Raw genomic sequence first — 27,452 nt, 5'->3', positions numbered from 1 at the left:
ATTGCATTTGTCTTTGGTATCTGTTATGAGACAATAACAAATATACACGTTTATCATTTAACCCTTTTACTGCCATGGTTTGGTCCAAACCCATTGTTATCAATAGTAACTTTCTACCTGTTTATAGGGAATTGGGATTGAACAGGTTAAAGACTGAATCCAAAAGTCAGCAAAGAATTCATGTGAGCATAAAGAAGCATGAAATCAATTAAGTTCATTGGATGTCCAGTCCAAAGAACAAAAGGATACATTTGTTCAGCAAAATTAAAGACTGGCTGAATGTTATTTTACTGCAGCAAACACCCAGGGAGGTAGCCAGTGGTTTGCTGGCTAGACTCAATGTTGAGAGACCAAAGTGTAACATACCTTATCTCCTTGGAATCTCTGTTGGTCACTTTGAGAACTGTGGAGCGGACAGGCATGCCGGCACGGTGGATGAAACAAGGACCAAAGTCGTGTTTGGTGAAGGAGAAATGGACACCGGGGGCCACACCGTTGCCAACCACACTGATGTTGTATGTTGGTCCATTGGTTATCTGGGGGAAAAATGACACAAAACCATATGTAAGACCAATGTACTTTTTCAACTTTGGGCTTAAGCGTGGCTTGTTTTTGGTCAACCAGATTGTAATATTTATCAAGCAATGGTAATTCATGTACCATCACTTAAGGACAAAGTAAACATTGCACACTGACCAATCATAGACAGTATTTGACTTTACCAGGTGCACACTGACCAATCATAGACAGTATTTGACTTTACCAGGTGCACACTGACCAATCATAGACAGTATTTGACTTTATCAGGTGGTGCTACTATTTCAACAAACACCTTAACATCTTACTGGACAGAAACAGTGGTTATACTGGGAGTCAAACCTGAGCCAACAGCGTCACAGCACAGTAAACAGAGACAAGACAGGTCCAGCTAGGAAGGACTACAAAGATTACGACAAAGAGCTTCGCTGGTATGAACCCCCTTCCATAACCGGAGTATGGTATAATCTTATCACCTTCAATAGAGTAGGTGAACTTATGTACACAGAAATTGAGTGAAAGGGGTTGCACACAGGTTTGGAGAGTGTGAAAACAGACATGCTAGCATACCTTCAGAGTAAGTTCACATCCTCTGAGAGTGGTTTTACCAGGAGGTCTAAAGGTGAGCGTACATCTCTTTCTGTCATTGAATGGGACACCTCCACATTCCGGTGTGATGTTCACCATTCTTTCTCTTCTACCAGATCTTTCATTCACACACCACTCGTAGTCAAAATTGAATTTACCAGAGTTGACTATCCACAGCTGGCGTGATGACTTCTCATTCATTTCAACCTGAGGCAAAGAAGAAAATCACACAACAAATGAATTTTGTAAGATTGCTAGAGACCTCCATCACTGAATTTATCTACATAGAACCATGCATAAAACTATTTTAATTTTTGAAAAAATTAGCCTTCAATTAAACTTGTGAAAACACTAAAATTTCCTCTCAAAATTACAATTTACTGTTTGTCTGGTGAAATGAACTGTTAAGGCAATTGCTCTGTGCAAAGAATGACCACTCTGCCTGATATCTAAGGTACATACACTGCACAGTTTGGGCAGCTTATGGAAAATCTACAACTGGCCAGCATAAACTCAGAAAAACAAATTCATATCAGTGGTAAGTAATACACAAACTAGATTTGTACCAGACAAAAAACCTGAAAATCAAACACCATTGACTACCACAAGACTTACCTCTCCAAAGTTGATCTCATTCAAGCCTTTCGATGTCAACTCTACTTTCCTGCCAGTTGAATCTTCACATAACAGTGTGGCATTCATGCTATAGCCCTCGGCTTTGACATTGACATGGATTGGCAGGGTCTTCTTCTGGACGTTGATCTGCAGGTTAAAGTTCACCTCTTTCTCTTCACTGGGTGAAAAGTACACGTCAACAGGTATTCTGCAGAGACAGAAGGCACACATATGTTGTAAATATTCTGAAGCAAAAATTACTATTTTTCACTCAGTCAAGGGGATTGCAGTGATTTCTGTACCTGTATGCACCTGTCCTAAACTCTTCACAATGATGAATTTGTTAATTGTAAGTTTAAAGGTATTCGGTCACCTGTTTTTAATAGCCAATCACAGATTTTACGCGGGTGGCCGCTTTTTAAAAAGGGCGCCCCCACACGACCAGCCATGGCATACTTAGCAGCGTCGTCTGCATGTCCTTTGACGTATCAAATATGGAGGACCGACAGCTACAGGTGTTACGGGGTAGTACGCTAAGCCCTGCCCCTTTACCATATATGGAATATGCAAATTTACGGTGACCATGTACCTTTAAATGCCTTATGGCATTTTCAGATAGCTCTTTCATGAAGCATTGAATGATATACAAATGATAAAATTTCACTCTTGCCAACATTTTTCTGTCACCCTGTTGCTGCCAAGTTCATCTGCCACTATCAGATTGAATTAGTTAAAACCATAACATAAGTTAGTTAAAATCATAACACATCCTACATAGCTTGTTTTAACAGACTTAACCATGAAAATCTCTCCACACATATGTAAGCACAATTTTTTTATGATTTGTCCTTGATACATTGTGATTTTTACTGAAGTGAACAGACAGCAATAATGTACATTACAGCAGTCAGTGCTACAGTGATCTTTGACGGATCTTGGTTTTTAACACAGATTATGAATGACTTCACACAAAACAAGAAAAACTTTACCTTGAATTTGGAGGGATGACTCCCCTGAGTGGTGTCACATCCAGATGTGCTGCAAACGCCTCCGAGTGACAGGAGGACTCCAAGACTTCAAACTCAAATGGAATGGACTCATTGTTGATGAGATTGACTACCTCCCTGGCTGTGTGGCCTGCCAAATCAAAACATGACAGTTAGACAATGGTTAAAGCTTGACAGAGTTGCACACTGGACCACTGACGTATGAGAAGGAGTTACTTCAGACAAATGAACTGTGTGGCTGACAAACTCTTTGTGTCTGTCTATCTAATCCAGGAATTTCTGGAAACACTTTTGTGTCAGCCCTGAGTAAGCTATATCAGTAATATTGAATTTAGCAAAATTTTCTGGCATTAGAGAAAACTTCCTTGAATCAGTGGACCAGGTGTGGCTATAGCTTAGAGGGCGCACTGCTTCTGACACAGCACACTCCTGTATTCACCAGTCCTTGAACCCTTTCGCCATCATAATTTTGGTTCAACCCTACAGTATGAAATACCAAACTGACCTCAACATAAAGAAAATGGGGATGTACAGGTTCAGCTAAAAGGGTTGGAAAGTCTCCCATGTCTTCTGTATACTCACCGAGAAGGAGGGATTTGTAATTGACGTGGGATCTGTCTGTGGAAATGGCAGGTTCTCTGGTGTTTCCGACAAGCAGGAAGGGTACAGAGATATTCTGTTCCGGAATGATAAACCTCCAGAAAGATTCCACGATGCCAAGTTCATTTGGAACAAAATCAAAGCCCACCTAGTAAACAACAAAAAAGAACAGAAGTTTTAGAATATTAATATGGGAATGGTTTTGTGTGGTCACTGAAATAGGAGAACTGTATTGCTGGAGTTTGCCAATGGCATATTTCACCTGGTTGTAAACTAACTGCTACAATTTCTCAAAATGGCTTGAATTCCTAGTAGTATATGGTCACAGGGATCAGAAAATGCAGACAGACTATAAAACTTTCCCATAGAATACAAAAAAGAATGAACTGGCAATAATATTATTCAAATTAATCAAACTGCTGTCAGAACAAGGCTTGCATATCCTCCTAAGCCAACAACTTTGAAATTATTTGGAAACAAACGAACACTATATGTGACTTGTAGATTTAGCAGAATATATATTGAAAGTAGCAATTTACCAGATTCTTCTTGCCAGCTGACACATGCCCTCTTTGGGCCAGGCAGTTGAATACTCTTGGTTTCTTGGCATCTTCCTCATCTTCACAGGCCCAGATGAATGAGTAGTCAGACTGGGTTGGATTCAGGATGAAGAATTGCCTGTAGAAACGGTAACAGAGATCTCAAGTGTCAATTGATGATGTATACATATAGTACATGCTATAACTCCTTTTTACTACAAAACCATAGTAAACCCCCAATTGTTATTGAAAGATTGATGGAACATGAGCAGAAGAAAATAGGGGTTACTGTGTTAAACAGTATGATACTGAATCACACACAGTCCAATTGAAGTGTATATCACTCGGATCAAATATATACCCAAATCTAGCTCTCTAGGTGTAAAGGCATGTAGAAAATGTCATACAAGTACATAATTGTTTGAAAGAAAATAAGTAAATGTTGGATGTTCATCAAGTAATAATCAGAGGTACATTGCCTCCATCATATTATCTACATAAATTTCAATGATATTATCTGGATATCAAAAAGCAGTGCTGGATCAAAAAGCTTTTCGGTGAAACGTTAAATTTTTTATTCAAAAAACTTTCCTGTGAGATTATCATTTGTAAAATTTTTACCTGGAATTTCTAACACGCACACCTACAGAACTGAACTCTATCACCCTGGTATTGGGGTCAAGAGTTGAACCAGGTGGTGCTCCTTTTGGACCTCTGAGTTCTGGATTGCGCCTGGCGCCAGTGATGTAATCAGAGTCTTCCAACTCAAAGTGGCAATATGGCATCAAACTGCGGCCACGGACCAAGACAGTAGGTCCTTGTTTGCCTTCCTCCAAGTTAGATATTCTGAAATAGTTGAAGGAAAATTTAAGCACACTGATAAAATCCAGCATCTAAAATGCAGACGAATTGATAAATTGCCTTCTGTGGGAAGTCAGAAAATAAACTACCCTTCAAAGTTCTTCATGATCAATTTACAAGGAAAGAATAGAACCCTCCAGTACTTCTTATATAACCATCAAAATAAAACAAGGTTGGCTGTAAATTTTACCAGCAATCAATATTATTATTACACATATAATTTGTAAAACTAGGATAGTATATTAGAAATGTTTAAATTAGTCTGCTATAAGTTGCCCTGTTCTTGGACTGACTTCCCACTCATATACCATGAATACTTAATTTGAATGTTGGTTGAAATGGACAGTGTGATACAACTGAATGCAAAAGTAAAGTTTAGAAAAAACAGTTGCAACAGATAAGGAATCCCAACATGGTTCCGTCACCAGGTGAATAATAGACATTTACTGGACTGGAAATGTTTGCAAGGAAATGTGTCACTGTAATGGTTTGATAAAAATTAACATGATTATAAGGGAAATGTAAAGTAGATATTTTGGCAATCCATACCTGCAGATCAGCCTGCCTTCACACTCACTGACGTCCAATGGTGAAAATTTGACAGTGAAGTTCTGTTTTTTGCCGACACCAACGGTGCCCACATCAGGCTCAATGCTGAAGGGCACAACGTCAGGCACCTCTGAGATAACGCTGACACTGCGTGGACTGGTCAGTCGCAAGTTGTCTTCATCGGCAAAACTGACAGATTTCCTGCTGTCCTCCAGGATCACCTGCCAGTTGTAATCTAGCTGGACAGTGCCTTTGTTTGTCAGCTGGAACCTGAATGTCAAGAGAGGTTAAAGGTCAGATTTTTGTCCCCCACTTTACTCAATGTCATTATGGAGTCACCGTTTCTGAAAATCCACAGTTTCATTAGCTGCTTGTCTGCAACTGTCTAACACTTGAAGCATGACATCGTAGAACTCATTTTTGCAAAATGTACAAATAAATATTGTTAACCTTTGTAAATGTGATGATAATGACTCATTATCAAGATTGCTCATTCACTGCTTTGTATATCATATATCTGTAACCTAGTATGTAATCTATGCCAAGCATTGATACAGAAAAACATAACCCACAGAGAATATTCAGGACAAATTGTTTCTAGTGGTATCAAACATTAAAAGATTTGTATTTGGAAAACAGACATAGCAGCAATACTTACTGATAGACTCTGGTTTGGAACATGAGTGTGTCCTTGAAATGGACGGTATCTGTCTTGCACTTGTACTTGGAGAAATCAGCATTAGCACTGACGATGAGTTCAATTTCTCGGCTAGAGTCCTCAATGGCAGTAAACACTGGCTCTGGTTCGGTCTCTACCACCTTCTTCTTGGCTGGTCTGGGAGTCTGTACAGGCTCTGCAGCTCTGCGTCTCATCTCCTCTTCAAGACGTTCCCGCTCTCTCTCCCTCTCTTTCTCCTTCTCCAGCTCTGCCTGCTTCTTATGCTCTCCCTTCCTGCTGGTTTCTTTCTCTTCTCTCTTGACGTCCATGTTGGACTTTGGTCTCGGGCCACCTTCAGCCGAAGTCAGAGGTCTGGGCGGCTGTATGGGTACGTCTATCCACTTGACCACTCTCATACGGTCATCCCAGTCAGAAACCTTAGGAAAACAACAGAAAATATTATGTAATTCCAATCATATTGTCATATCAAATGTTTTTTGTCATGATTTCCTGAAACTTTTACAACATTAATCTGATTTGCTACCGTATGGTATGTACAAATCTTCTTTGCTATCATACATACACCCAAACAACTTATATGTGGTACAATAATAGGTTGTACTTTTACATTTAAATCCATGAGGACAAAGCAAAATCAATGCCATCAGCAGACTGTTAAGATAACAGCCCATATGACAATAAATTACAATAGCTGGAAGTGAATTTGGTAGGAAGTTTGACATACTGCTTAGCAATACTATGGTGAGCATACTTTCTTTTTCTCAGAATCTATATTTGCCACATTTTAACACTATAAACACCAATTACCTGGCTTGAAGGCAGATCAAATGTAATCTTTGTAACTTTGCAATCAATCTTGGATTCCTCTAGCGCCTTCGGTTCGTCAGTTTTGAAAGTAATGGTCATGTCCTTGGAAGTGTTTGGATGGAGATGTCCAACGGCCGGAGAGAACTTCAGTTCGGTGTGTTCGGGCCACTGGAAGCGGATGATGTCATCCTTGCTGTGATTGGTCATGGTGAAGGACAGAGTACGAGGCTCTCCGATATGACAGTCGCCAAAGTTGATCAAGTTGGAGGGAGCGGCTACAGGGAACAAGTAACCACACAAAAATACTGTATAACCATTCATTCATTCACTGTTTAAGTTCTACCTTTGTCGATGGAGCAAATTTGCAAATGAATCTCACGTATGATTTTCACTTGCCAAGATACATGGTTTGATTTTGATCAAAAATTCTACAAAGCAAAACAATACTGTAAGGATGCTATACTTTAAGTATCAAAAAATGTTTGTTGGTATTGCCTTGGTATACACTTTTAGCTGGTTGATGTACCAGAATGGTATAATATCTAGACTCACTTGTTTTTGATAACTATGATGAGTATTTTTTAATCATTAGTTGATGTTGAAAACCCTTGCAATCTCCCAATCTACACTGCATTTTGTAACTAAATCAAAAGAACACACAAAATACTACAAAAGAAAACACATCAAAAGTTCTGAATGAACGCCTGATTGAATGGTAAAACATTGGCAGATGAACAACTTCATTGAAAGCTTGATGTACAACAACTTCAATGAAACTTGTTGTACAACAACTTCAATGAAACTTGTTGTGCAACAACTTCAATGATCACAAGATATAGTCTCAGGAACAATAACACAGTGACTTTGTGCTCAACTAAGCACTCTTGTTTGAAAAACCTTTCCAGGAATCATTGACTAACTTACCACTGACATCCTCTTGGTCCAACAGGGTCTCAACGTTGTTGTTCTCTTTCATGTAATCATGGATGTTATCCAGCGTGATGTCATCCTGGTAGCCCTCTCCCACTAACTGGATCAAGGAATCTTCGTACTGGTTGTCGTGCACGTGTATCCGGATGGTGCCCTGGCTGCGGATGGGCCCGGTGGCCTTGAAAATCACATTGAAGTGTGCCTCGCTGCCGACATCCACAATCAGGGAAGCTGTGTGGGGCTTCTTCAGAGCAGTGCTTTCCTCTGTAAAATTGAAACAGACAGCATCAGAGTTATGTGTATCTTGCTCTGATCTTACATGCATTGTCTTCTTCAACAATAAATTCATGAAGATAGTATAATTGGTAAATTTGAACACTGAAGTGATACGGCTACTGAGTTGAAGGATATACTCTATTGTACTCACCATCTAAACTTGCGAGGGAAGACTCTGATACTACTGGATAGATGAGTTTGGTGTCTTCTTCATTATTCAATGTAAAGGCGCCATCAGGACTCTCCAAATCGATATCAACCTGAGATGATAGAGAAACACATGAGATATAGCATACATATACAGAGACATAGCATACATATACAGATTCAGATAACTTTACTATCTCCTATAGAGAAATTTTGATGTAGTTCTTAACAACAGACACCCAGGCAGATGTGGTTATACTTCTGTAATGGCTTGTTAAATAGGACTGTCTTATGCTCCCTCGTTCCCCCCTGCTCTTGAAAACACTTTTTGCAAATAATTGCAACATACGTACATGAATGTATGACAGCATCAACTTTTCATCGATGTACGATGACAAACTTTTTGTATCCATTTATCTATGTATCCATTATCTACAAGTACCCGCTGCAAATTCCACATATGGACTGTGGTTGGACTGACCCCCTTGACATTCACCACTATAAACTTTTTGGTCATGACACATTCTTATATCTCTGGATTGCTACCACCGTTGGCTCAGAAAATCCAGTGAAAGTGTGTGATACATTCTGATTAATACTAAAATGGGTGAGTGGGGTTGGGGGGTAGGAGGGCATTGGCAATCAAAAAAGCATTGTCAACTGTTAGCGAGAATATACACTTCTCAGGACATCACAAAACTGCTGTAAAACCAAGGGAAATTGCACAATGTACTGATTTAAATAACATACCTTGCTTGGTAAGGTTCCCTCGTTCCGTAGACACAGAGGCAGGCTCTGGACACGGTCGACAAGTATTCTCTGGAAGAGCATGATTGGGTTGCCCTTTTTGTTACGGATGGACGGCTTCATGATGGATATCCTGGGTAGATTACCTTCACCCTGAACTTCAAATGCTAGATTGCGTTGCTTGGCCAGTGCTCCGGTCAGACCATCAATGGCAGCCTCAAAGTAGGCTGTGTACGTCTGCAAACACAGCAGAGAAGGATGGATTAATTTATCGATCCGATCAAAATAATCGTTAACGCCATAATATGCCTATCAGTCTTTCAGCATTGATTTCAGAACATAGCCATTTGCTGCCAATACCTCACTGACATTTCCTTAACTGTCTCCTGATATGAATGCATCGATTTACACATACTGGGGAGGACCATCTTTGTTCAACTGGTAAATCCTAGAAACACTTACAGCCCTAAATGGAAACAGTGATTAATGTACTCAACAACCTTGATTTTTGAAATTTATTTTAGGCAGGCGTCATTGCTTGTTACTTTATAATCACATACAAGTATGCTATTGCAACAGTGATTTTTCACCGATAGAAAAGTATTGCTATCCCATCTTAAGTCGGACTTACTATGATCACCTATCCTACAGCAATTTCCTTTATCAACAAAAATGTCTTGAGAAAACTGGCAGACAATGATGCTGTGCGGCAGTTGACCATAAAATTTAGATCCAGAATTTAACATGATGACTTTTACTTAACGGGTCAAAATTTCAGATATGATCAACTAAGTAAGAGAGTTAGTTGACACTGACCTGCATTGATGGTGGCGTGAATTTGACAGTCACGTAGGTGTGGCTGTGGGCTTGGATGGATGCACGGTTTGGCTCCAACTCAAAGATGTCTTGAAGCTTGGCTGATGGCTTGGATGACACTGGTTTGCAGGAAAACACCACATCACAGGGAACCTTTAAATGTAAAAAGAACACAGGGAATTATGCAGAACGTTTAAGCTAAAAAGACATGGTTTCCATACGGCAAATGAGTATTCTGAAGTACTTGGTAAAACAAGAGAACTCAAAACATGCCATTTGTGCCTGTGAGGGCCTCCTCAATGGACAGTTTACCAGATACTGATCCAATCTGTATTTAGTGGGTGTTACATAGATATGTAATTTTTTGGATAGTGTGTCATAAAGCAAACATTCTTCATCAAATTCTTGAGAGTGATAGTTGTCAAAATAAATTGTTTTTAAATGCAGTAGGTCAAGTTCCACATATGATAACCTCTACGGTAGGTTAAAACCTGCTTTTCCACATTTTTGATATATTGAATTTGAAATCTTTACTTTACATAATCATACATAGTGCGAAAATAATTGTTTTTCACTGAAGTGTAATTATATCTCACCTTGTTGCTATTGACAATCTTGAACCTGGCTTTGGCTTTCCTTCCAACTATGACATTGCCAAAGACAAACTTGTTCTCGTCCTCGCCGTAGACACCACCACTGTCGAGCTCAAGGGTGTGGTTGTTGAGGAACACACTCAGATTCTTGCAGATGCGGTGCTCCTCAAAGATCGATCCGATGTCATTGATGTCTATGCCGGGTACGCATGCCTCGGCGATGAGTTTGTACGGAATGCCCTGTGGATGGTCTGTTGGATCCCGGTCAGTAATATCAATACAAACATCCTGTGGGATAACAAAGACAACATCTGGTTCAGATACTGAAATTATGTGATTTCAAAGGAGGCAGGGTGTTCAATAATTTTACAAAAAGGAAGATAGGTGGACATTGAAAGGGGCCGTCACAGCAGACGCATCCCCTTGTACAGATGAGAATTTTTAAAAGGAAAACAGCCAGCCAAAATTAGTGAATGGTCAATTTGGCACTTGTCCAGGTAGAATTGAACACTGTTCAGAGTATATGTCCCTCGGTGTTGTAGAAAACTGTGACAGAGTCCTCTGTTGGAAAGGTTGAACTGTTTGGAGACAAAGACCACACAAAATTGGGAAACGTACCAACTGATATTCACTTTCATGTTTTCTTACATGCATTGATTCAGTGGAATAATTTGGCTGGGGAATTGTATATATTAATCATTCCTACCGAAAATTTATCTTTACTATTCAGTTATAGAATTCACATGATGACAAACACGCCATCAGATTTTAACGCTGAAGTGCAGTCGCGTATCACCGGCCTCTCCACAGACTGGAGTTTGATTTCAGTCTGCGAGGGCGCTATATCTGAGGATGATCCAGTTTTCAAACAAAATGCAGTAAATCTCAACCTGTGACAACTGTTCTGAAGGCACGGACTCACCTCTTCTGATTTGCCGACTGCTTCCGGTGCACAGTCCACCTGGACCTGCTGCTGGGCTCCGGGCATGACAAGCCCAAAGGCAGGATACACAGTGAATGGACCTAGCTGAAGACGCGTCTGGTTACCGCCGCCCATCTCTTGCCTGCAGGAGTGAAACACACGAGCAAAAACATAGTGTTTTTAACAAAGAGAAATCATGCAAATTTTGAATCTGATTGAGCAAAGTACTCGATGTCACATCGTGCAGTGTTGAACAGCACTCAACACATATCAAACACTTACGGTTAGTGTGAGAAAACTTTCCCATATCAAAATAGATAGAGAGTCCCAACGACAGGAGAGAGAAATAGAGAGTTTAGTACCAGCAGTTGTCGAAATAAAGAGAGAGAGAGAGTGAGAGAAGTAAAACCTTGAGGCTGAAATTCTGAGAAAAGACAAGTGCGTTATTGTTATGCACCACAGAGTCACCGAAAATATCCTTGACTTTAATAAGAAAAAGTGAAAAATTAGAGACGAGGGCAATTAGAGACTGAATTGACACTGCAAATCAACTTTCATTTGTTGTGAAGTCATCTTTACCTTTGTAACCTTGGAATGGGGAAATTACAATGATCAGGGTAGTATAACCAGCAGGAGTTGTCAAAGGGAAAAATTACATTTAGAAAAAAAATTGATTATTACGATGATAAAGGTAGTTCAAGGCCACCTTAGAGGAGCTTCATTAGCTGTGAATTTTGATTGATTTTCCATTACTTCTGTTCCATTTGTGAGTGGTTTCTTGATCGACTCCCCAAAAAAAATAATGTCCGAAAGCTCGAACATGTAAGTTTGGTTTGTCAACAAAGTGTTTATAACATCAAACGTTATTGCTCACGGCTGAATTTTAGTCCAGACTATCGTGTATTCATTGATAATGACACAGCGTATTGCACCCAATGCATTGCATTAAGAAGGCTAATATTGGGTATTTCAATGTACTTTAGGGAGTAAAACAAAGAACATATGCTTGTTTTCCGGAACAAAAGTAATAAAAATTCAATCAAAACTTACAGCTCATGTCCCTTAAAATGGATATTAAGTTTAAATGCAAATTTACGATGTCCATCTTTAACCGCTTAGACCATTACATGATTGTTACACAAACAGATGAGAGTTTAACATTCATATCTGTTATGCACCTTCCATAGCATATGTTGTCATTAAACTCACAAATGAAGATTTTTTTAGTTTTCTATTTGCGAATCTTACAGAACGGCAATACAGAGATAAGCAATGTTAAATTACGCATGGTATTACTTGATGTTGTGAACTTGAATTTGCAGTCATGCTAAACGTGCAAGTCAAAATGATCTCACTCGCTGTCAAGTCATACATCATTTCAAAGTACAGAACAGAACAAAAGAAGAAACAGAGAGAGATTACCGAAGAATTTTTCAAAACTTTCAAAGAGTGATTACTTTTACGAAAATCATAATGCTTGAATTGAAACCATTTCCATCCTGATCTCTGTAACTTAACATTTGATGTTTCAAATTTTCATGCACGACTTTAGGGATCTATTTATCACATACACGCCACACCTTTTCTGTGAGAGTCTGTTCTTTTAGAGTAATTACATACACATCGCAGAAATTGGCTGCGAGAGAAGAGGATAGTGGCATGCAACTTGCTATCATGCACTAAAATTCAGTGGTGTTGTTACAAAATGAGGGTGAAAACACAATGCTTTGGGTTATCAGTGATTAAACCTCAGTCCCATCACAAAGAGACTTCTACAGGGAAATTTGCACTTCCTGCTATGGAATAAAACAAGGTGAAATGATTTATTTTACTCAGATTGAAAATGTCACGGAACTGTATAGCTTCAGTGTACCAAATCAATCATGGAAACACAGCCAACACTGAGCAAAAATGACATTGTATTGAGTTTTTTGAAATGTTCAACATTTTTGTTGGTGATATTTACTCTAGCTATCGTTTTTCATCAAACGAACAAACTTGTCCAAAAGACTGTCTTTTTTTTCGCCCTAGACTGAGAAAAGGAATTCCTTTGTCAGGAATTTCTGCGTAGAACACATCTGATACTGTCTGCTTATTTGACCATTGACCTCTACCAAGACCAGCAAATGACATGAAATTCTACCCAAAAACTATCACAGAACCTGTGGTGTCTTTCATGCAGTGATTACACTTTTAAGTTTCTAACATCTCACCACCCTAACAAAACTCTTTTTTCCTCTTTTGCATAAAGGATGCTACACATTAACATGCAATATGTTTTACGGATAGATCTGCAGACACTTTTAGATATTGACAGTGACATAATGATATTTTATTGAATAAAAAAATACGCTGCAAGTAAAAATGTAATGGGCACATTAGATGATATTTGTATGCATGAAAAATGAAATATACAGGCTTTGATACAAGATGACAATGCTTTACACATCGCTGGCAGCATTGGAATGTATTAAAGGTTACAGATTGGAGATGTTGAACAGGTTTGTGATGGAGACTAGGGATGGTTGTGTGTTCCTACCTTATGGACTCGGCTCTCTTAGGTTTGGCGATGGAGCGTCCAGAACTGGACCCATCTCGTGATCGGGTTCGCTTACCGGGCATTTGCCTGGAACAATACACAGGTGGAAAAAGACAAACGTATATCCATCACTGCAAGCGGCATGCATGATTGACAGGTGGTTGCCATTGGGAGGGATGAATGGAGGTGGGGGTGGGTGCAAGGGGCTGTGTCATGATGACATGAAAATGACTTGAAATACATTGGCATTATTTAGTCTACAGGTTTTTGATATGGTTTTGACTCTGGCTGTGAAGTCCAGGAGCTATACTACTGTACATAATATAAGACCTGCAACAGAAGACATGTTATGTATTTATGGTAACTGTGCATTAGCAATTAATGTACAACCAATGTACATGTGTTAATAGGTGAAGAGTTTATACAGTACAATTGATGTACAGGAACTCAAAATAAACCAAAACATTGACGCTGTGAAATTACTTTACGCAGCTACAGTGTTAGACAGTGTAAAGTGTCAGTATTAACATTGTGCTGGTTATGTTAATAACAGCCCTACAAATGTACAGTGTACATATATTAGAGTACGTGTCACAAATGTTAGTTGATTTTAGTAGCCATAGTATTAAACATGGCTATTGGCTGCCAGTGCAACATATACACATAGAGATACATATATTTCTCACATGCTACTATACCTCAAATTAGGCACTTGCAGAGAAGCTCTAGTGGAAGCCTTGGAACCCCTATAAAGCATTGCGTAGTAAAGCATGCCAAACCAACAAGCAAGCAATAACCAGGGTTAATAATGCATACTCAACAACATTGCATGCAAGTCAACAAAAAGCTAGCTTTTAAAATGCTATTAGTAGTAGCAGTACCGCTAATTCTGTAAAATTACTTTACCCAAGCAGACGACAAGCTTAACAGTTTGTAGATTACAACGAACAAGAGTTAAATATTATGCACTATCGGTAACAGAAATATTCTCTGTATGAATGAGCAGCCACTGTGACTTTGCAAAATGTGCCGATGTACCAAGTAATCTAAATATTGTACTGTCTATTACTTCTATTTTTCTACTTATTCATGTAGTTTTATATACAGCTATTTTTTGTAATTTGAAGAATGTTTTTTTCTCAGCACATGGAAATAAAATATGACAATACCGGTCACGAGTTTGCTGTGGGACGTGACTGTATAATGTTGTGCTTTTTTCAACATTGCTGGATAAATAAATAATTGTTGTACTATTGCATTTCATTGGTGAGGAGTCTACACTTTGACGTTGAGATTTTCATACTTCTTGTGCAGTTATGATCTCAAACTCTTCACGGAAAATATACTTTTGTTAAAGTTGTTTACAAGCTGACAAAGTTGAGTACAAGTTGACCAATGTTGTGCCTACAGCGTGTTGCAGTGAAATTTTAATAATGAAGCACAGCATTTGCATACATTTTCTGCAGTGTGAATTACTTCACTTCAGGCTCATTTGCAATCCGCAAAACCTTTGGGTGATGTGGTGAACTGTTTTGAGCACAAAACACTCCACATTCATGGAAAATATCACAGGAGGCAGAGTGCAAATCAAACTACACAGTACGAAATCTTCCTATTTAAACAAAAAGTAACTTCTCAATATGTCACAAAACATTGTCTGTCTCTATGCCATCTCAAACACAATGCTTTTTATGAGCAACTTTTTTTGCAAATATCCATCAATATCATCTGCCACCTAAGATTTAACTTCTTTACAACTATCAAAGAGTGGTGTACCACAGATCATTATTCAGCCTAAATTCTCTTCTGTGTTGTTAAATGTCCTTTGGTCATCAGAAAAGTACAATACTGAACTATGCAACTTGAAGTTACAGCAGAGATTGCAAAAGTGGCCAAAGTTGCAAGACTTAAAAATATGTCAAGTACTTATTTGTGTTATCAGACTTTCACAAAATTTTAATATTGAAATTTTCTGATAAGTCTGTTGAACAGTTTGGGAAAACTGAATGGATTGTTCAGGTCAGAAAATTTACTTTATGATTCAAAAGGTAGACAGCAAAATTTCTTCAATTTACTTATTGAGATTGTACAGTGCATGGTACACCACTTTTTACAAATGTATACGGCAAGGGTGAAACAGGAGGGAAGAGAATACTCACGCTCTGCCCCTCTGAGGCTGTGCCTGTATAGGGATGTCCTTGATCATCTTTGTGATGGAATACTTGAAGTCAAACTCTCCTTTGTTCTCGATGATAAAATTCCTGGATTTGCGTTGGTTGAGGAACATGGAGCCAAAGTTGATGTCGCTGATCGGCGAGATGGCGTACTTACTGAAGACGGAGCGTACACTCAGCTTGACCGGGATACTGGCGATGGTCTCACCGCCGTCAGCTATGTTGGGTTCAATGACCTTGCAAAGGGAAAAGGACGATGTGGTAAATATCGTGATACTCACCAGAAATTACAGGAAATATCACTCTTTGACATTATGTTCAGAAGAGGTGTCGATTGTGTCCAGCAAAGTGGATTCTCATACAGAATTCCATGTCACTTCTGGGCTAAAATCCTTCTATTGCCACATATGGCTGTGTTATGCTGAGTCTAGCGACAACAAAAGCTGGACAAACCAGCAGGCATCACTTTATTGACAGTGTGGGGTTGATTTTCTTACCTGACATTTGAGAACTGGCTGATCTTTGATGGTGACCTCTTCACGGGATCTGAAGATGACCTGTACCTGGGTTGGCCTGTCGCTATTGATCAGTGTACCTTTCTGTGGTATCACTGAAAACAATGACGACACATCCTTCAAGAAATCACTCTGCTCAAACTGGAAACTGTATCGTAAAGAGAAAGAGAGTCGGATCAGTCATTACAGATACACAGTTCCAGCATCTTCTCTGGAATGAACAGAGAAGTCATATCAATGAACATTACGTGTTATATCTTTGCAGTGTATTCAGTGTTGTAACATTCATAGCATGTCTGAATAGAATGTAACGTTTCTTTCTCATAATAACTGATGCTATAATATTAATTGCCATTCTTGTAATAAGAAGTGTAAATTACCATATCTTCAAAAATTGAGATGAATATTTACTTCAGAGTCACTTGATGATGATATCTTTCTGATTGCAAGTAGATAATATTGAGCAAGGAGCTTGCAATTTTTCAATATTTCAGCTTTATTCTATTTTGTTTTTGGCAATAGAGTTTTAGTAGTCTAAATATGGTGACAATGGATGGAAAAAGACACTGGAATATGATGTGATGCCGTCTCACCTATATTGGATTTCATATTTGCCTTTGTTCTTGAGTGAGCAGGTTTGCTTGGTTTCGTCCATGACGCGGATGACGCCAAAGTCCAGGCCTCCGTCTGCCCCCTTGGGGAAGCTCATGTCCAAGGCCACATCATAGGCTTCAGCTTGTACCAGGATGTTCTCGGTTTGTAGAAGACCAATAATGTTGTCTACATCGGACACCTGTACACAATGATGGACAACAGTGCAGTACCTCAGTCACTGTCTTTTTATTCAATTGTTCAAAAAATGTGATGGTTTGTGTGGTGCATTAGTTTAGGCCATGAAGAGTCACCATTGATCAATTTTGCATACCCAAATAGTGCTCATTAATATAATTTGCATAAATGAATACATTTATGGGAACAAATTCAGCGTATTGATGTTCACTGAGGTTTAAACTTACATGTAGTGAAACGCAATGTTATGACTGCATGCAAGCGTTACTGCTTCCTTAATATATGATACACTGTTTATAACAATCAGCGTTCCAACGCTGCATAACAATCACATTGACCACAGCCATTCAAAATGATAATGGAATGTAATAATACTAGCCCTTAGCATACCATACTACTATATTATTACCCCTGTGAAGTGCAACACAATGTAATTTACCTCAAGTCTTATTGTCTTCCTGAGGTTGATAGCTTTCATGGCTCTGAAGTGAGCACTGAGGGCGTACTCTGACTTGGGTTCGATGACTCCTTGTTCATGCGGCATGGAGAAGTCATCTCCCAGGTTTTCTAATCCGTTGATCTTCCAGGCAACAGGCAGCAATGTGCTGTTCCGAAGGTACACTGTCTTTGTATCTTTCCTGTAAAAAGCATGCATGCATTAGAAAGTCATAACAGGCACTGGCTAACGTTAACTTTGGAGATTTACAAGAGAGCTTGCAGGCATGATGAACATTCACAGAACCTTTTCATACCTCCAAATATCCATAACACTTCTCCTATACAAAAATCCAGCCTCACCATAAAAAAATAGCCCTTCCAAAAATATAATAGGCCGCTGAAATGGGTTGTTGGAAGTCTAACCTGCTCACAGATTTTTCAACAAATATTTTCACAACAAATTCTGATTGGTGATTGAGTGTGATTCATACATACAGTTTCTATTGCATCACAGTGGCATATGGTCGGTAAGAAGCTTTTGCATGATGAAAATGTATTACCTGAAAAACACCTCTCCCTTACATGCAATTGGTAAAATGTCATTTTTATGCTTTACTGATCCACAGCCCCTAATGATACATTCATAACAGACAATATATACATACATACATCCAAGGTAGCTCAAAGATGCCTGATCAAAAGAAAATCCCACAAAGTGACCATCCAAATTGCACAGCATGGTTGCAGACTCACCTGTGCAGAAGAACTTTCTCAAAGTGTATTTGTTTCTTGTCTAGTTCAAGTTCAGGTCTGACTCCATAGCAGGACACTTTGAAGAGGATAGGCTCTGGGTTTTCTCTGATGCAGCACACGATACAATCTTCAAAGAAGCCCTTGTTCTTAGGGTATGCCCATATAGTTAACTCCTGCAGGGTAAGGAAAGTGAATGCAACTAATGTGGTGAAATTCCTTATTGAAGAAACTTGCTGAGATCAAAACCATCCTTCAAACCAAATTTAATGGGAATCCTATAGGATTACCAGGAGACTGAAAAACTTCCTTAAGGATTGTATTGGAATTTCTACATGACAATAGTCTTAAAATGTATATTACTGCTAAAATCCTATGGTGTTATCATGGAACTAAAACCTTCCAATAACATTGCACTACGGTTTCTATAGGACAACAAACACTTATTGGGTTCCTTCAGGACTTCGCCCTATAGGGTTCCTATAGGATATTTTTGTAAAGGCAGAGATTGTACACTGTGTAATTTTTTAAAAATTTAAGTTCAGTTTGATATGTAATAACATGACAGGAATAGATATGTCAATGCTTACTTTTAAAACTTTATTAAATTTTAAAGTATTGAGACAAACCTGTGATTCTCCTGGTTTGAGCATCATGGTAGGTGGATCTAACAACCAAGTCTCTGCCTGGCTGTCACTCTGGAAGCAGAAACTGATGTCTGCGTCCAACGGAGAAGTGTTCAATATCATCATCTTCTCCAGGTTTTCAGGATATTTGCCTTCCTTGTACCTGTCCCTGGACTTGCCAGCCAGCAACGGTCCAAACTCAAGCGTCTCATTGTTCAGGATGTACTTCTTGTGGACTATTTCATCGATCTTTTTACTCTTCTTGCGATGGGGGAACACAATTCTGTCATGGAACAAAAGGATAATTGGCAGATTAATCATAATTAATTTCAGTAATTACCCATTGAAAATCAATGCAAATTATCAAGTTCTGACTGGCTGTGATTAACCCTTTGAGCAACAAAGTCAATTTATGTCGCCTTTACAAAATATACCCCAGTCAATTTTTTCAGATTTTTGCCAAAATTTTCATAAAAAACAGTAGCTAATGAAATGTGATGTCCATTTCGTTCAAAATTATCAAAAATGTTACAGGAAAATTCATAAAAATGTTGCACTAAAATTTTGGTGGGAAAAATTACAGCTCTCAAAGGGTTAAATTACATATCTTGCCAGATACAACATGCACAAGGTGCTCTGGTTTTTGAACATAATCATCATATGTATCGGGCCAACATTCTCCTATATTCTATGTGGATTTTGAACCTTGAAACTCTGAGGAAAATAAATATTACGACTTGACACCGCTTACCTTGGTTCTCTGCTGATATTTGGGAAGGAACATATGCCACGGCAGTACAGCTGATAGCGTCTGCGAGTTCCCACAATTTCAAAATTCAGAGTCTGGTCGAACTGTCCGAGCTCTTCAGACTGGAAGCGGATACGCAGGACCACTTCCCCATTGGAAGGTACAACCCATCGGAATATGGACAATCTGTGAATGTGAACAATCAGTACAAAAGTTAAAAATCATTTTCAAATTGATAACATCAAGTACATCTTTCATCTTCCATTTGTCATCATTGTTTCTGAGAATTTACTGGAGGTTCTGAGAAGTTAAAAGAGGCACGTTTTTTTTTCAATTTATTTCATTGGATGTGGTATATGTTTCCATTGAGAAACATTTTAATCTTTTCAAAAAACCTTGCTAAAATGGAAAAAATGCAATTACATGTAGCTCAGTCCTGTTTGTAAATGAGTTAGAACAGTTGCACCAAGTACGGTATAATAATTTCACTAATTCTGGCAGATAAGCTAAGCAAATAGCTAAATATGCATGGCAAATGGAAGCTAACAACAGACTGCAAGTGTATTCTTTCATATGAAATGTAATTTTCATGAGAATTACTTTTCAGGACATATACTTTTTGATAATAAAATAATGTGATGATTTGTTTTTATTTAAAATGGACTTACTTTGGATTTTTGGGTTCCTGTAGGGCAGCAGTATCTCCAGTTGTACTACTCTGTCCATCTGCATCTGACATTGGCGTTGTTGTACCTGGTGGTGGTGAGGTCACTGTCAGGGAACCCTTGCGGGCCCTAGACTTACCAGCAGACTTGCGTCTTCCACTCTGACTCTCGGCTCCTGACCTACTGCCTTTGTCTTTACCTTTGCCCTTACCAGTAGGCGTTGGGTGGTCCTCCTGTAAAATGTAAATGGGTGCAAAAAGTATCAATGTACAACTCTGGGGTTAACTTGGTCACCCTATTCCCACAGTGAAGGCGAAATATCATGGTAAAAAATACAGGGTTTGTTTTCATGCTTATCTACTTTGCCAGGAATCAAAGTTGCACCTTCAACTTTGGGAGCAAATTGGTTGTAAATAAATGATATTGCTGTTCAATGACACCAAGGGTATCTTATACTGAAATTGAGTATGTAATCATATCAACAAATGAGAAAACACTGAATTTTACCACTACATATTATGCAAACCTTGTGAACACATGGTTGCATAATTCATAGCTGCTATACAACGTATGCTTGAATTTCAGGCGACACTTCTGAATAAGCTAACAGTAACAACAGCCTCTTTTCATCTATATGTTGTCTTAATGCAATATGACTTCAACAAAATATCTCAAACGAGAAAATCAGGACATGTTACAAAACAACTGTGTTAATGTATTCATTCTCTATTTAAAATGCTGGCTACACACCTTCTCCCTGCCCTTGTCAGGGGTCGCAGACTCAGCTTCCACCTCAGGCTCTTTGGGTTTCTCCTCCTGGCCGATATTTCTAAAAGGACCAGAAAAACGTCAAAATGATTCAAGTCCAGTTTGTACTAATCAAGAAACAGATTGGGAATGAAGTTTTTTTGAACTTGTCAAATCCAACAGTAGACTTTCACATTCAGAGGAATCAAATATAAATACATTGACAACAAAGTAAGATTCTGACTTCACTGACATAACATGTGTATATCTGTATTTCTCTGTTTCGATTCTTTTAAACTGTTAACCATGATATTTAGGTAGTAAAATTATGTCAAGTTTTATTTCTACATATACCAAGATATCTACTTACGGATCATCCGGTGAGGATGCCACAAAGACATAGTGAGCGGCCACTTCCCCACCAGGAGGGGGTTTACGCTTTACAGGGTAGGGAACCACTGAGAAGTTTGCTGGTGGGGGTATTGGCGGACCACTGGGACCTAGACCTAATCCATCAAGGACCTGTGAAAAAAGAATGACCAATAAATTAATTCATTTGATCATCACGACCTAATACTTAAAGGGATAAATAAACAGTTATGAGAGGTAAACATAAATATTTATCTTTTCTCTCATTCTGTTTGGATTATGTTTGAGTTTCATTTGTCTACCAATTTTGTAACAAATGTGTTGAAAATGTTTTTCGTTGTGATTATGACATTTACATATTGGTATAATTCATATATGGCGGCTGCTTATCAAATGTATGCATGCAACACTGCATATCTGTCCATGTTATCTGAAATACTCAAGTCTGTAGAGGGCTTTCATGCATACACAAACTAGTAGTTTTGTAAACACTGTTACAACAAGAAATACACTTACGTCTACTGAAGAAGGCAATTTGCCAGTGTCTAATATCTTCTGTCCCATTTGAGGATCCAACTCGCTAGCATCCATCATTATGTGTGGCACTCCAATCTCACTCTTGACTTCTTCGTCTTTCTTCTCTTCTCCATCAACAGCATCTTGACCCTCTGTGCCATCGCCTTGGCCATCAGCTGCAGCCGCCGCTGCTGCCTGCAATGACAAATTGTTGTATAGAGGGGTTGAAAGGTCACTGATTTCTTACACAGCATTAAATGTTTGAAAGGTGCATTTCGTCACTTCCAATGAAGTTGCATTATGGGTAATAAAAGTATACAGTACTGGTGCAGCACGTCATGTTGCTAACCAAAATTCAGTGATGGCATTTTGTCATGTGTAATATCACGCTTCTATTCAAAGGTGTATGTTGGATGTATAAACTTTAAGTTGACCTAGCAATTGATAATGATCTTAGTATTCAGAAATGAACACCATCTGTTGCAGTAAGTTGTAACATACGAGACCAAATCACATAGCTCAATTCAAAATGTGCCCTGTCAATTTCAATAATTCATTAAGAATGAGCATTTTGTCATTATTTTAATACAGATACATCAGTCCAGTACACTGGAGAAGAATATTTTGTAATTTTGTCAAGTTGTGAGTAAGGCAAAATTGTCTACCACATATACTCATTCAGATTTCACAATAAGAGCAGCACTCTAATGGTACTTAAAAGTTGCATTTTAAAAAATGTAATATTTGCCCAATTTATTCATGACATAGATATCACATTCCTATTCCTACCTTCTCTTTCTCTGCCTTTTCCTTCTCAGCTTTCTCCCTTTCAATTCGCTCTCTTTCAAGTCTCTCTCTTTCCTTCTCCTTGTCACGGCCCTTCAGTTTCTTTCCCGATGGTGGATGTACTGGAATCTGCTGCTCATCTACGTCTGATGCGTCGGCAGCCGGGTCTGGTACCACCACGCCCTGCGTCCTGTCCCATCGGTTCAGCAGTTTCTCGATGTCCTTCTGGCAATGTTCGAATGCGCGGAATCTGTTGTTCATGATGAGCTCGGCTTCCTTGGTTGGGTCCTTATCATCTCCCTCGGCTACAGTTTCCTTGGACGCGACCTCCGTTGAAATGGGACGACCCTTTTCCTCTTTCTTGCCACCTTTGCGTTTCCTACAAGATGAAGAAGAAGAGAGGCATAAGGAAAAAACACAAAATATACCGACTAATTCGCAACTTCTTGTAATCAATGCTACACAGGTATATCAGTATTTGAACAAACATTGTGTTTATTCTCGGTCTTGTGTTCCTTTCCAGAAAAGACTAGTTTTCAATAGAAAGCAACCGGTAACACGAAATAGTCTTTCATTTCTCTATAAGATAAAGAGTTGCAGATGTCAGAATCAAACTCTTCCAACTGCCTATGATCTTTATTTGACGTAAAGTATAGATTACTGTTAATGACAATCTTACAGTGCTTAGATAACTATCGCAACTTGTTATCTGTAGTTTTAGATAATATATCTATATATCTAATTTTATATTATATCACTATAGGATATTGACTTGTTAAAAGTGAAAGTTCAGCTTGAAGTATATACTATAAAATATGGTGATTCAGAAATGTGTGTTATTTGTGCTAGCAATAAAGAAATCAAGGAAAGGTGTTACTAAGACGACAACATTCAAACAGTTAAACTTCAAATCGATGGGTTTCTTACCAGATTTGCTTTATTGCCAATAGTGACAAAACGCTAATCTTTCCCGGACTACGGCATGTGAACGAATATGATACATGTACAGTTTAACACCGGGTAAGTATTGTTAGTGTGTTTTGCAGTGAACACAAACCAAAAAAAATATTGAACATAAGAGAGGAGCTACATAGATATGAAACAATGGGGAAAAAAATACATGTGGGTGTTCTGGTATGTGATGGAGTGATAGTGTGAGGGTTGGTTGTTGTGCTGTGTTGTGCTGTGCTGTGCTGTGCTGGGTTACTTTTGCACCAATAGGCACTATCTGGCAAGAACACTGCATAGCACTGATAGAATTATTGTTGAAATTTTACAAGGATGATTTGAGAGATACATGTCCAATGACTTACAATTTCCATCGTGTTTATTGAAGATCAGAGTGATTGAATGCATTTACGATTTTCATTTTATGATGCTAAGGAGGTGCTAGTTACGCTAGCTCACAGAAATACCGTAGACACATATTATGGAGTCAGATACAAACACAATGATTTTGCTTCAAACTTATCATTTTACTAGCCAGACTTTATTGCAGACACAAAGCTACATGCAATGTACATGTGAATATTTCTGAACTGAAGTAGGAATGTTGATTTCAAAAAAAAATTCTCAACTTAGGCCAGAGAGAACCCTGTTTATTGTGTCATTGAACTTGACAGTTCAGTAAATTCTTGATCAGATTTTCTTCTATCAGGATTTTTTGAAGTAGATGTTAAACATTCAGTTGCCTCTTGTTTTGAAGAGACTACAAATGTTCATTGTTTTGTTGCATTATCTTATTACCTACATGACTGTGTATAAATTATGTTCCAGTGTGTTCTGATAGAGTCCATAGGTGGGAGTGGTACTTTAATGTTTCAAAACAAACGAGTAAACAAATAAACACAAACACTTCATAACTTACTTTCAAAAACAGGTCTCCAAAGATGCTTAGTATTGTTAGTCTTTTTAATGAACAAAAAACAATTCCGCAAAAAGAGGAATAGAGGAGGCAGGCTGCAAAGAATAAATCATTGATCAAGCTAATTTTGTATGTATGTATGTGTACACCTTGTACCCCTGTATGTCTATGACACTGATGGTTTGTCTCACTTACTTCCCACTCTCGTCTATCAACACCTCACTGCCGGCAGTGCCATGAGATTCCGGTCTATCCGTGAGTTGGGATGGAGCAGCTTTCAGACCGTGGTCGGAAGTCTCCCTGTCTTTATCCTTGTCTTTCTCTTTGTCTTTGTCTTTGTGTTTGTCCGTCTGTTTGACGGTCTCCTTGCTTCCGGCAGCGCCACCTACTTTGGTGTCTTGGCTTTTCTTGCCGGGGGGACCACCCTTTCCGTCTTTGCCTTCCTTCTCCTTGTCCTTGCCTTTGTGACCCTTCTTATGCTTCAACCTGTAATGATGATCAGAGTATATTTGCAATTCATGTAGGTACCGGTATGTGCGATAGACAACATTTATAACAGATGTTATTTTTCCATTCTTTGTGCATAGTGATGAAAGTACGCTATGCAGTATACAATAAAAGACAACCAACGGAATACAACTAAGTTGCCACATCAGTGCAAGGTTATATAACTAACATTTATGTTTAAATCACTTTTCTTTGAACAAATTTTAAATCTTTCGATGACTAACATTGACTATTTACAGGTGTACTGTTTCATACTACGACTGCTTCTTTTACACGATTGACGTTTTCAGGCATGCTTGAAAAATAGAGAAATTTGCAGATAAGATTTTGCTACACCAATACAGCATATTTTGGTGAATATTTCTGTGGACCAAGTAGAGTGAATGAACCAAATTGGATTTTCCGAGAGGGTCCTAACCCTATTGCTTACTAAGACCTAACCCTTATCTTAACGACACCTGATAACTACTTCCAACTGGAACCACAAGTTACAACTTGCCTAACTTTGAAATTGTTTCTAGAAGCCAGGGCTACTTTTTTCACTTAAAATTTATGAAAAACCATGGATGACACTATGATGAAATGATGATGATAATGATAAAAAATTTATAAACACTTGGTAAACATTGAAATAAGGCAAGAGTTTTCGCTTTTAATTAGCACAAACATCTTACTTTTCTTCTTCAAGTTTTCTTTCTTCTTCAAGCTGTTTCAATTCCTTCTCCTTGCGTTCTCTTTCAAGTCTCTCCTCCATTTCCCTGTTGGGGCAGAATGACCGAGAAAAGTGTTCAACAACCTCCGCAACAACAAAATCAGCCGACACACACCTTATGGATGAAAGAAAAGCTGACAAAACAACAAGTACCCGAGTACAAAGATAGAACGGTCAAGTGGTGAAGATCAGCGATACACGGAATATGATAATGGACACGAAATATCCACCGTATGTATTTCTGAGCCCTGATTTTCACCTCTTTAGTCTTTCCTTCTTGGCTTTCAATCTTTTCATATCAACTTCAGCTTTCTGTTCCTCACTGAGTCCGTCATACTCATCCTCACTCATCTCTTCAAGTGCTTGTTTCTCTTCCTCTTCCTTCATCTTTTCTTGACGTTCTGCAAAAAAAAAGGGTTGTCGTCAAACAACAGACAAATTTGAGACATCACTGAATACACCGCGTGTCGATGCCTGCTATCTTGTAAATATCCAAGTTTCACACATATGTATTTCATTTATGTTCAAATGACCATAGCTTGAAGATGACAATAAAGTGCAGGGTCAACACAGTACCTCAATTTCATCATTGTTATGCATTACTTCATTCCTCATTACTGGATTATACACTACACGAAAGTACACATCATGTTTGTCGTTGAGGGCGCCATCACTGCTTGACAGAGCTTAAACAAGCTTAGATTTTATAGCAGACATTGGCAAAATGTGTGAACCATAACTGTCTATACTTCATATTCTTTTGTGTGACAAATTACAACACAGGCCATAAAGTGCAGTATAAAACTATAAATACCTTTCTCTTCATGAGCTCGTTTCTCTCTAGCTTGAAGCACTGACTGTTCCAACTTCATTGTTATGAAGTAGATATATTTTCTATTGTTGAACGCTTTGAGAAGGGCATTCGCAGACGCAGACAGGGAAGGACTGAACAACGTCTCCATGCCATCAAAGACAACTCCGCGATGGCAATCATTTAACTGAAATGTAGATGCATGCACGAAGAAGGTGATTTTCACCACCTGTCTTGGACTCCATCCAAAACAAAAAGGTTTATACACACCATACATGGGCTCAATGAACTTACAGATACATATTACTACTACACTTGAATCACACATACTCTTTACTGTTTTCTGTTTAAATTCAACAGAAAAAACAAATATTTGACCAAGTATTTTCTTTATATCATAATGCAAATACGTTCACCACTTTTATTTCTTTCCTTTAAGCAATTATTTGTTTGTTAATCTCATTTTCAGTAACACGCTCTTTCAGTGAAGACAGCCAAAACTGTTGCAAGAGGCAGCTCAACAACAGATTAATTATTACTCTTGTGATGATTTCCAAAAATTCTCAAAGTAGCCTGGGGATAATTAAAACCTATTTTGATGGAGGGACACCAGCTCTTTTTAATGATCCATGGCTTGCTATCATGATTTTAGCCATGGTTCTCCACAGACAAATTCAAACTGT

General features: G+C 38.5%; 1 protein-coding gene across 1 annotated transcript in view; it reads right to left on the bottom strand.

Moving 5' to 3' along the window:
* Positions 1-27,452, bottom strand: part of LOC139148149 (hydrocephalus-inducing protein homolog) — a 74,922-nt gene that overhangs the window by 7,123 nt on the left and 40,347 nt on the right. Inside the window, 34 exon segments of the mRNA XM_070719459.1 lie at positions 367-536; positions 1,108-1,332; positions 1,741-1,948; positions 2,730-2,877; positions 3,330-3,495; positions 3,887-4,025; positions 4,508-4,732; positions 5,297-5,566; positions 5,955-6,391; positions 6,783-7,057; positions 7,707-7,976; positions 8,140-8,248; positions 8,886-9,119; positions 9,699-9,851; positions 10,295-10,579; positions 11,214-11,355; positions 13,753-13,839; positions 14,451-14,498; positions 15,912-16,162; positions 16,424-16,589; positions 17,035-17,234; positions 17,670-17,868; positions 18,422-18,594; positions 19,048-19,327; positions 19,796-19,978; positions 20,461-20,690; positions 21,208-21,286; positions 21,575-21,726; positions 22,090-22,284; positions 22,879-23,254; positions 24,935-25,225; positions 25,921-26,004; positions 26,218-26,359; positions 26,773-26,956. Coding sequence (XP_070575560.1) covers positions 367-536; positions 1,108-1,332; positions 1,741-1,948; positions 2,730-2,877; positions 3,330-3,495; positions 3,887-4,025; positions 4,508-4,732; positions 5,297-5,566; positions 5,955-6,391; positions 6,783-7,057; positions 7,707-7,976; positions 8,140-8,248; positions 8,886-9,119; positions 9,699-9,851; positions 10,295-10,579; positions 11,214-11,355; positions 13,753-13,839; positions 14,451-14,498; positions 15,912-16,162; positions 16,424-16,589; positions 17,035-17,234; positions 17,670-17,868; positions 18,422-18,594; positions 19,048-19,327; positions 19,796-19,978; positions 20,461-20,690; positions 21,208-21,286; positions 21,575-21,726; positions 22,090-22,284; positions 22,879-23,254; positions 24,935-25,225; positions 25,921-26,004; positions 26,218-26,359; positions 26,773-26,956 — 6,776 coding nt within the window.

The sequence above is a fragment of the Ptychodera flava genome, chromosome 13, assembly GCF_041260155.1.
Source record: "Ptychodera flava strain L36383 chromosome 13, AS_Pfla_20210202, whole genome shotgun sequence".
Lineage (NCBI taxonomy): Eukaryota > Metazoa > Hemichordata > Enteropneusta > Ptychoderidae > Ptychodera > Ptychodera flava.
Note: the sequence above shows the minus strand (reverse complement) of the source record. Positions and strands in the feature narration are given on the sequence as shown.